Source organism: Littorina saxatilis, linkage group LG5 (assembly GCF_037325665.1).
Source record: "Littorina saxatilis isolate snail1 linkage group LG5, US_GU_Lsax_2.0, whole genome shotgun sequence".
NCBI classification, from domain to species: Eukaryota; Metazoa; Mollusca; class Gastropoda; order Littorinimorpha; family Littorinidae; genus Littorina; species Littorina saxatilis.
This window is the reverse complement of record NC_090249.1, coordinates 20,472,899-20,483,369: the sequence shown is the minus strand read 5'-3', so window position 1 is coordinate 20,483,369 and position 10,471 is coordinate 20,472,899. Positions and strand designations below refer to the sequence as shown.

The following is a 10,471-nucleotide window of genomic DNA, read 5'->3' as shown; positions in this document are numbered from 1 at the left end:
GCCATGCATCGCATAGTTTAACGAGAGCTGTGTGAGAGAGAGAGAGAGAGAGAGAGAGAGAGAGAGAGAGAGAGAGAGAGAGAGACTTCTAGGGGGGTCTGGGGGCATGCCCCCCCGAAATTTTTTTTTCAAGGGTGCAATGTTTGCAATCTGGGGCTATCTGAGCCTTAAAATTGGATTCAAACATGGCCCCAAAATACATACAAAATGAAGCAATCTGGTGCTCATTTGAAAGCAAATCTACTTCTTTTTCAGGCATTAAAAAGGGATTACAACAAGCTGGTATTGTCATGAAATATATATATACGTGTCTGGTCTAGGTACAAATACAATGGTCCTCCTCAGGACTAGATTACCTTGCGATACGTCCCCCACAAAGGGACTTTGCTCTGTAAATCTTGGTCCCCCTTGAGGAGGGTCTGATGCTCCCAATAGGCTGTCTGTGAAGGGATACTTAATTCTCTCTCTATCTCTGCTAAGAGATTTTAACAAATCTCGAAGAAAGTCTCTGCTGACTTTCAATTGTTTCTTTCACAATTTCTGATGTTTTATATATATATATATATATGAATTTTATATCACTTTCAGACTACTGGGGGGGGGGGGGGGTCCAGGGGCATGCTGCCCCGGGGAAAAAAATGTCAGTGGGTGCAAAATAAAGAGAGAGAGAGAGAGAGAGAGAGAGAGAGAGAGAGAGAGAGAGAGAGAGAGAGAGAGAGAGAGAGAGAGAGAGAGAGAGAGAGAGAGAGAGAGAGAGAGAGAGAGAGAGAGAGAGAGAGAGAGAGAGAGAGAGTGTCAACAATCTACGACACGACTGCCAACTAGTCTCGGCCCGCTCAAAAAACAATGACCGAGACTTTCAGTAATTCCGGCCTGACCATACTTAATGCTTTTTCCGCAACACACGCACTTCACCACGCCTTCCTCGTCCAATTTTCGGATAACGTCCACAACTCGAACATCATCGATGTGTTTGTCCATCCAATCCCATCGGAATTTGTTCTTGGAGCATGAATCGGGAAGTCGATCCTTGTCACGTTGGAGAACTTTCGCGCTCGCCATTTTGTTTGAGAAGGATGAGACTGTTCGTCTTTAAACAGAAACCGTACCGTAAAAAAACCGGAATCGCACAAATAAATCGGATGGCCCATTGAAACTAATCGGAAAAGTCGGAAAAAACGGAGAATTTACATCCCTGATTAAGAAGTCATACTACTAATAATGAAAATGATAGCTCGAGTCCCAGATTTTCGTGCGCTCCGCGCTTGATACACATAAAACAAGTCGCGTAAGGCGAAAATACAACATTTAGTCAAGTAGCTGTCGAACTCACAGAATGAAACTGACAAGAAGAGCGGGGTAGTAGTTGCGCTGGGAAGGATAGCACGCTTTTCTGTACCTCTCTTCGTTTTAACTTTCTGAGCGTGTTTTTAATCCAAACATATCATATCTATATGTTTTTGGAATCAGGAACCGACAAGGAATAAGATGAAAGTGTTTTTAAATTGATTTGGAAAATTTAATTTTGATAATAATTTTTATATATTTAATTTTCAGAGCTTGTTTTAATCCGAATATAACATATTTATATGTTTTTGGAATCAGCAAATGATGGAGAATAAGATAAACGTAAATTTGGATCGTTTTATAAAAAAAATATTTTTTTTACAATTTTCAGATTTTTAATGACCAAAGTCATTAATTAATGTTTAAGCCACCACGCTGAAATGCAATACCGAAGTCCGGGCTTCGTCGAAGATTACTTGACCAAAATGTCAACCAATTTGGTTGAAAAATGAGAGCGTCAGTGACAGTGCCGCCTCAACTTTCACGAAAAACCGGATATGACGTCATAAAAGACATTTATAAAAAAAAATGAAAAAAATTTCTGGGGATTTCATACCCAGGAACTCTCATGTCAAATTTCATAAAGATCGGTCCAGTAGTTTAGTCTGAATCGCTCTACACACACACACATGCAGACAGACACACACACACACACACACACACGCACGCACGCACATACACCACGACCCTCGTCTCGATTCCCCCTCTACGTTAAAACATTTAGTCAAAACTTGACTAAATGTAAAAAAACTAATTCAACATTGAATAAATATAAAACCCTAAAATAAAGAAGAGTAAGTTTACAACAATACGCCATCTTTTGTAACAACATCAGTTAGGTACAAAAACAGAAAATATTTTCTTGAAAAAGATACAATCGACAATAAATCAATGAACAATTGTCTCTGGAAAATATGTTCTGAAAGTTATCTTCTCGAATCGCACATACACAAACAACACACAGTTACACAATGACACAACCAGACACAGACAAACACAGAGACACAGACACAAACAGACACACAAACCCACACAGACAACCCCCCCACCACACACACACACACACACAAACACACGCGTACTTACACAATGTAAGGCCATCTCTTTATACAGGACAGAGAGAGAGAGATGTTGCGGAATCTAAATATATATAGTTTGAACAGATGGGTTCATAAAGCCGTGTCAAAGGCAAGGGTCGAATCGGTATAGCGAATGTTATGCGGGAGGGAGTTTAATTGTTTAGTGACGGGCGCTGTGGCGGGGTGGTAAGACGTCGGCCTCTTAATCGGAAGGTCGATGGTTCGAATCCCGGCCGCGGCCGCCTGGTGGGTTAAGTGTGGAGATTTGTCCGATCTCCTAGGTCAACTTATGTGCAGACCTGCTAGTGGCTTATCCCCCTTCGTGTGTACACGCAAGCACAAGACCAAGTGCGCACGGAAAAGATCGGGTAATCCATGTCAGAGTTCGGTGGGTTATAGAAACACGAAAATACCCAGCATGCTTCCTCCGAAAGCGGCGTATGGCTGCCTAAATGGCGGGGTAAAAACGGTCATACACGTAAAACCCCACTCGTGCGAAAACATGAGTGAACGTGGGAGTTTCAGCCCATGAACGAAGAAGAAGAAGAAGAAGAATTGTTTAGTGGCAGCAAAGGAGAAGGACCTATGACCAAACTTTTTAGCTCTAATATGAGGAATGCGAAAATTCGAATATCGGCAGAGGAGGAAAACGGCCTGGAGGGAGAATAATCAGTCAAAAGATCTGAGATATACAGTCGGGAAAAGTATTAGAGAGGAGAGCTTGACCAAGAGTACAAAGTTAATGCTGTAGTCAATGCGGGCTTAAACAGTTAACCAGTGGATGATCACAACGGACAGGAGGCCATTTCTGACACAGACTCCAAAAGCCTGAGAAGCTTTTCTTCGCTTTTCCTATGACGCTTTTCGGCTATCATGTTGAGCGTGTAGAGGAAGGGGTTAAGCGCCGAGTTGATGGGCAACACGAAGATGGCCATGGCCACGTTGACTTCGCCAGGAATGGGAACGCCAGCCAGCGCCAGCAAGCCGCAAACACCGATGGGGAACCAGCAGAAAAAGTCCGTGAGGGCAACAGTGATGAGCCTGCGGGCCACAGCCATGTCGCGCGACTTGTTGCTGGATTCCGAAGTCGTCATGGTGTTTTGCTTCACCGACCAGAAGATGACTGCCTGGCCAGCCGCCACGAGAAGGAAGAGGATAAAGTTGAGAACGACCACGACACCCAGCGAGTAGCCCCGACCTTGAAAGTCCTGTCTGGTGACTGGTAAGGGAATGCAGATGCCGGTCTGGCTGTAGAACTCCCAGTGTGCTGTGACAGGCAAGAGTGGTATTGCGGCCAACACAACTCCCACCGTCCACGCGGCCAGGCAAGCTGCTGACGCCGAATACTTGCCGAAACGAAACTGGCTGAAGGGAAAGCGGATGACGATGAAGCGGTCAAACGTGATGAGCAGGATGATAAGGGCGGACACCTCGTTGGACAAGAGCGACAGAAAGCCGGCCACCTTGCAGCCCACGCTCTGTGTCCAGGTCAAGTCGTAGAACAGGTAGTTGCCCCGGAACAGCTCGTCCGCCACCCCTACTATTGCCATGTACACACCCATCAGGAAGTCCGACAGGCTCAGATGGATGACAAACATGGCGAAGCCGCTCTTTAAGAACGTTTTCTGCACACAGGTACGCATGGCAAAACCGATGGCGTTGCCAGCTACGGACATGAAGCCGATGAGCCAGAGACACCCACGGTACGTCGCTGACGGCAAGAGGTCTTCGCACGTAGATATCTCGTCCTGTGGGGCGAAACAAGACTGCTTTGGAAAATGGCTCGGCAGTAGACGCTCACAGCACAGTTTGTAGTTATCGCTGCGAATGTTCTCGATGTTCTCAAGACCTTGGTAAAGGTCCGCTTCAAAGTATGCCACGGGACTGCCTGTCAGGTCAAGATTATTAACGCTCTGGGTGAAATGAAACCCGTCCCTGCCAATCGTGCGAATCTTGGTGTGAGACAGGTTTAAGTGCCGTAGTGCCAGAAAATCCGAGAAAGGTTTGCTTTCAAACAATTCCAGCGACGTTTTCGAGAGATCGATAGTGCTAAGTGTTGTGTGTTGTAGTCCGGAAGGAGCGCTGTAAAGATTGTTCAGAGGGTTTCCAGCAAGCGTGAGCGTTTTAAGATTAAGCACGGAAAGAAAAACAGTCATGTTGATGGTTTGTAGGCTGTTGTGGCTGAGGTCCATGTAGCGCAGGTTGGGAAGGTGAAGGGAAGTGAGACGAGTCAAGCCACAGCTGGCCAGGCTGAGATGGATGAGGTAAACAACACCATCCGCGTCAGACAGTGTCATTCTTGACCCACCAGCGTCCACATAGCGCAGTTCGAGGAAAGAGCTGACGGAGAGAGGCTGCCTGCATACAGAAGCACGACCTTGACACATACATCCTTCAGGACAGGTCATGTTGCAGAACAGCTCGTCGTCACGCTGCGGACACTGGGGCCAGCCGTCACACAGGTGGTCAGGGTGCACACACACGCTGGACGCACGACAGCGGTAGAACCCTGGACATGTCGCCTCTTCACAACTCTCCTCGTCCTCACGGCCCAGACAGTCGTAAAAGCCGTTACAGCGCGTGTAGACAGGCAGGCAGTAGTCCATCTCGCCTGGACAGCGATAGTGAGTGGTGGGACAAGATTCGTTGGGTTTTATCGCGATGAAACTAAAACTTCCCTTTCCGTCCAGTGTTATGATACCAGGGGGCTTGGGTGTTGGCCCGACGACCTCCGTATAACTACTGTCAAAGCACCCGTCTTCATCGGACCCATCAACACAGTCTGATAATAAATCGCAGCGCATTAAGTACTCCACGCACTGACCATTCGCGCACTGGAAGCCGTCACAAACGGGATGCTTGCAAAACAACTCGTCGGAGTCGTCCTCACAGTCGGACCTAAAGTCACACACCAGACTGAAAGGGATTCTGGTGACACCATCGTCACACAAGAACATGCCCACTGACGCAACGGTCTCTGGGTGAATGCTGCGTCCTTTCCAGTCTGATAGTGTGACGTTGTTGCCGGGAAATGCACAGTCAGACGCATACTCAGTCTGACCACACTTACTGCTTACGTCACACAACAGAAATAGCTGTGTCACGTGACTATCCGGGCATCTGACGAGAACCGGCTTCACAGCCTGGTAGGTTCGGCGTGTGTTCCACAGACGCGGTAACGTGACAGTCTTTGTGGAGGACATCGAATGATACAGCTGGCATACTCCATCATGCCTGAAATCCTCCCCATTGAAATTGCATTCATGAAATAGAAAACGCGTATTGTGAAAGAAATATCCCAAGCACACCCTCTCCACTGTGAACGAGAGAGGGAGTCGAGATTTCCTGTGATATGTGTTGTAAAGCACGGAGTTGTCATCGCCCACCCACATGTATCTATACATGTTAGGCACCCTGATATCTCCATACACAATGCCTGTGTATACAGCGTGCCACTGTAGCCTTCTCACCTGAAACATGTTCACAAACTCAACCCGCTCAGCCTCGCTTCTTATGGTGACCAAACTGCCGCCCAGTTGACGACAGTATCTTCGCATCTCGTCGTAAGCGTGCAACTGTGTTGTTCGGAACTCTGTCAGGACAGTTCGGCTCACGTACACAAAACACCTGTCGCCTGAAGCCACTTTACCCTCGCAAGCGGGGCTGCTGAAGGGACAGTGCTGTGTTTCATCCTGTCCTCCGTGGCACTCTGGCTCCAGGTTACAGTCCAGATGCTGTCGGAAGGTAGGATAGTGGTCAACGGAGCAGTTGAACAAACCGTTCCCCAGCTTCTCTGGTGGCCTGCCCTCGGGATGGAAGGAGAAGAGCATTTTGAATCCCGTACCGATCGGGTCAGGAGTGGCTGCAGTAAATAGTCGAACTGCCACTTTGGGCGCATGGAGTACTTCTGCGAACTGGAACCTTCCATACTGATTATGTCGCTGCCAGTGTCTGATTATTGTCCCGTTTGTGTACACGCGGAAAAGCTCCAAAAATCCACGCAAGGGCGTGTTTCTGTGTTTCTCACAAATGTCCAAACGCTGAAAACTTATCATAATGACGTGACCGGCTGGTACAACTATTTCCCTAGCGGCGTCCATGCCGATGAGTAGTGTCCTTACTCCGTCATAGGCTGGTGACGTCAGATACCCAGTTTGAGGTGTGTTTAATTTAAGAGGTAAAACCTGTTGTAGGTTGTGTTCGGTAGTTACAAATCGGATGATATATTCACGTGGAAATATATTAAAATAAACAGGTTGACTTAAGAAATAAAGTGTATTGGTTGACGTGATAATAACAGGAATCGCCGTGTCGTGGTTGAACGTTGCCAAGATAGTCGGTCCTAAAGTGTCTTGAACAGTTATGGCGCCTTGATGCTTACGAAGTCGATGGAAAAGAAGATCCTGTGGTTTTCTCACTTGCACAACAGCATGAATGAACCTTCCTTCAGGGCCTTCAATGAGCAAATCATTCGTAGCTCCATAACCTTCACCTACAGTCCAGAAAACACACCCTTCTGACGCTTTTATAACGTATTGTCCTTTACGTACATGGAACACAGGCTTTAAACACTGGTGACTCGCATTATTGTCTCTTGTGTACAAGGCTGAGGGAGCAAATAAAGCAATGTCAGTGAGGGAGCAAGTATCTCTAATAATGCCAGACTGGTCCACTGACGTCCACGTAGGGATGTGGATGGGAGCCCGTGTTATTATCAACAGGCCATCATAAAACTCGTCGTCTTCATTTGGAATTTCTTCATCTACAGGCGTGTTTGGCATCAGAGCCGATTTACATATAAATAGCGAAATGTTGAAACCCGTCCTGTTGTCCTCGCTACCAAGCGCAGAACCAGATGGAACCAGACCAGCTGAAAAACAACTCTCTGTTGAGGAAGTTTTGAAATTTAGAAAAGCGAATTTTAAATGACTCATTGATATGTCCAACGAGAGAATGTGAGAGTGACAGGGGTGTGCGTAACCGTATGCATAAATAACACAAAATATGACACGGTCTATTCCTGATTCTTGAATTAGGCGATGTGCAAGGGAGCTAGACTAAGTGTGTGTGTGTGTGTGTGTGGGGGTGTGTGTGTGTGTGTGTGTGTGCGTGTGTGTGTGTGCGTGTGAGCGTACATGCGTGCGCGCGCGCGGGTGTGTGTGTGTGTGTGTGTGTGTGTGTGTGTGTGTGTGTGTGTGCGTGTGCGTGTGTGTGTGTGTGTGTGTGTGATAAGAAAGGCTCGATGATACAAAGGAAGATGATATTACTGAATAATAGATAAGTGTTTATAGCTTTATTCACTTTACAAAAAATATTAAAAAAACAAAGAAACGTAAACGCTCGAAATGTAGATGACATATGACTGCAAGAAGAGTTAGTGACTGTAACACAAAACCAAACTCCTGAATGAACAAGAAACATTATCGCCATAAGCACATATGATCCTCATTATCCAAGGCGGTCTAATTAACACTTAGTACACAAACACAAGAACAATGTTTTATTCTTGGCGGACATATAGTCCTTAGAATAAGACTGTTTTTGTCATTGTTTTACAAATTTACACACAAATAAAAGCATTTTTATATGGTTGCCTCTGTAACGCAGGTGAGACTTAAGACCAAATGAGGCAAAGTCAACACTCACAAAATAAACCACACACACACACACACACACACACACACATACACGCAAACAGGCACGCACGCACGCACGTACGCACGCACGCACGCACACACACGCACGCACGCACGCACACACACACACACACATGCACACGCACACACACACAAACAGATCATACCTGTCGTGGGGAGATATTTTCTTGTGTTTTGAGGGAGTGATGTTTTCGTAAAGGGAGTAAACTTTTCGTACAAAATTTTTACTCCGAAGTAAAAATCTCGTGGGAGTACTGTTCTCGTGTTACACCGGGCTTGGGCATAAACCGGTCACGCAAGTTTTGTTTCGAAGATTAATAATCGATTCGTGTGGATTTGCCATAGCTATGTCAAAATCCATGCCAAATATGAAGGAAATCGGTCATGAAGCTCCCGAGTACCAAGAGAAGCAAAAGCGCGCGTGACCACTTATCTGCAGGTAACTCTGGTATTGTTTTAAACGATTGGCTAGAAATATTACCCACGGATATGCCATTAGAATTGTATATGTCATGTCAAGCTTCAAGCAAATTGCCCGTCGAACATCGGAGTTATAAGCAATCAAAATGGCTACGGTCAGACAGACGGACGGAGGCCTTTAAATGCCGAAGAGGACTGATTAAACTAATTAAATGACTTGTGACCACTGATCTAAAAATATGTGGATAGCGCGTCCCATCTTATTGGCTATCAAAACAAAGACGCCACCGGATCCGCCATTTTGGGACACCGTTTGATACAGCGAAAGAAGACTGCTGTCAACTCTCGAAACTACGATTATTTCCCTTTGACCTATTTGTCAGTGTGGTACGGTGCAGTAAGATGGCGGCACTCTGGTTACGCTGTTTCATTGGCTGTGCACTATCCATTATTTTCAGACCAGTGCTTGTGACAGGAAGAGGGGGCACTATGCAGCTCCGATACATGTTTGACTACCCCGGATACTGTCCCCTGATGATGTCCAATAGCTCGAAAAATAAAAATAAAAAATAAAAAATCGAGCGGTTGTCACAAGTGCCGAGTACGACGGCCAACTTTGAACCTGTCGCTTCTGGCAAAAGCAAACCATGGTAAAAGATTCTCTGGTGCACTGAACTGCACGATGGCTGAAGTTCAACATACACATCACTGAACATCTTCGACCTTTAACAGAGACTCGTCGGCATTATACTCCTCTCGTCAAAATATCTGGCCCCATTGCTACTTTGAAAACACACTAACTTTTGCTCCGAACAAGCAAATGCAGGTCATTGCAGTAAACTCTCCAATTATAATGTGAGTGCTTACCGCATTCGAAAGTCGGCAGCAAGTGGTGTGCATCCTGGCGCAATGAGGGCCGGAATTGGGTAGCAACCTGGAGAGCGGCTAGTTGAAGCTTCGAATCCAAGATGGGTTTAGCACTGTGTGCACCAGTGGTTGTAATGCTAGTCTGGGCCATAACATATCGAAGTCTAACCCCGCTTGCATATAGCATATAACATAACATAACAGACCCTGCTAAAATTTCGAGATTTGTCATAGACTAGCACTGTAGCCGTGTGGCGATTTCATGTACTGTTCTCTCTCTCTCTTTTACTCCCTGTCTTTTATCTTCCCCTGACCCAAGTTGTGTCTCCCGCTAGGATTATTGTGTGTTGTAGCTAATTGTAGGTGTGTATGGAGGCTGGTTTCTTATTGGTTGATTGTTTGAACGGGTGCGTGCGCGCGTGAGTCAGAATAATAGCGTGGGCTAGAAGAGTACCCGGTGTGATTTCGAAGTGTGAAGACGTGTCAGTGTGTGTATCTTGGATTGTAATGTTTTAGTTGTAGTTGAACGATGTTTGTGTTTCTGTAATAATCAATGCAAGTAGTGTAGTTTGGGCCATTATAACTGTATTTTGGCGAAGGAGTGATTCGAAGATTGTTTAGAGAGACTTTGTGTGTGTGTTCAGTTGAACAAACGTTTTAGAGCTGGGTTTATATCAGCGAAGTGACTTTCGACCGGGATCGTAATTCAAGTTCTGACGAGTTTGTGTGCGGCTGTATTTTGAGGAAGGAACTACACTGCTTTCTGGTGTCTGCTTTCTGGTGTACTTTAAATAAAAGTCACGTTATCGCAACCTCTGTCTTGGCGTCTCATTTATGCTTCCTGGCCTATTTTCCCCCTTCCACTCCACCCTATCACTTCTGGCGCTACAGAGCAGAATTCAGGGAGTAGAGACGCCGTAGTTTAACATCAGAAAGCAGTGTAGGAGGTACTCGGCATATCCAAGATGGCGGTCGACGGGGTTCCTAGACCCCAGTGGCAGATGTTCTCCTCTCCCAGGCTTCCCTTCTTCACTAGCAGCAAAGATGGCTGTCCGCTAGACGACTACGTCACAGAGGCTCGTCGCATCATTGCCCACTTCA

The 10,471-nt window shown here is 46.1% G+C and overlaps 1 protein-coding gene across 1 annotated transcript; it reads right to left on the bottom strand.

Annotated features, from left to right (window-relative positions):
- Positions 1-3,211: 3,211 nt before the first annotated feature.
- LOC138967698 (relaxin receptor 2-like) lies at positions 3,212-6,256 on the bottom strand. Its single transcript, XM_070340351.1, has 2 exons — positions 5,897-6,256; positions 3,212-5,482 (listed from the first exon to the last, which is right to left on the bottom strand). The coding sequence occupies exons 1-2, from the start codon at positions 6,254-6,256 to the stop codon at positions 3,212-3,214; spliced, it is 2,631 nt and encodes an 876-aa protein (XP_070196452.1).
- Positions 6,257-10,471: the final 4,215 nt, after the last annotated feature.

Excerpts from the sequence above, each read along its gene's own strand:
- LOC138967698 (XM_070340351.1), bottom strand. The coding sequence starts at position 6,256 with ATGCTCTTCTCCTTCCATCCCGAGGGCAGGCCACCAGAGAAGCTGGGG. Across the intron at positions 5,483-5,896 it reads AGTTTGTGAACATGTTTCAG|ACTGAGTATGCGTCTGACTG; the intron begins GTGAGAAGGCTA and ends AAGTGTGGTCAG.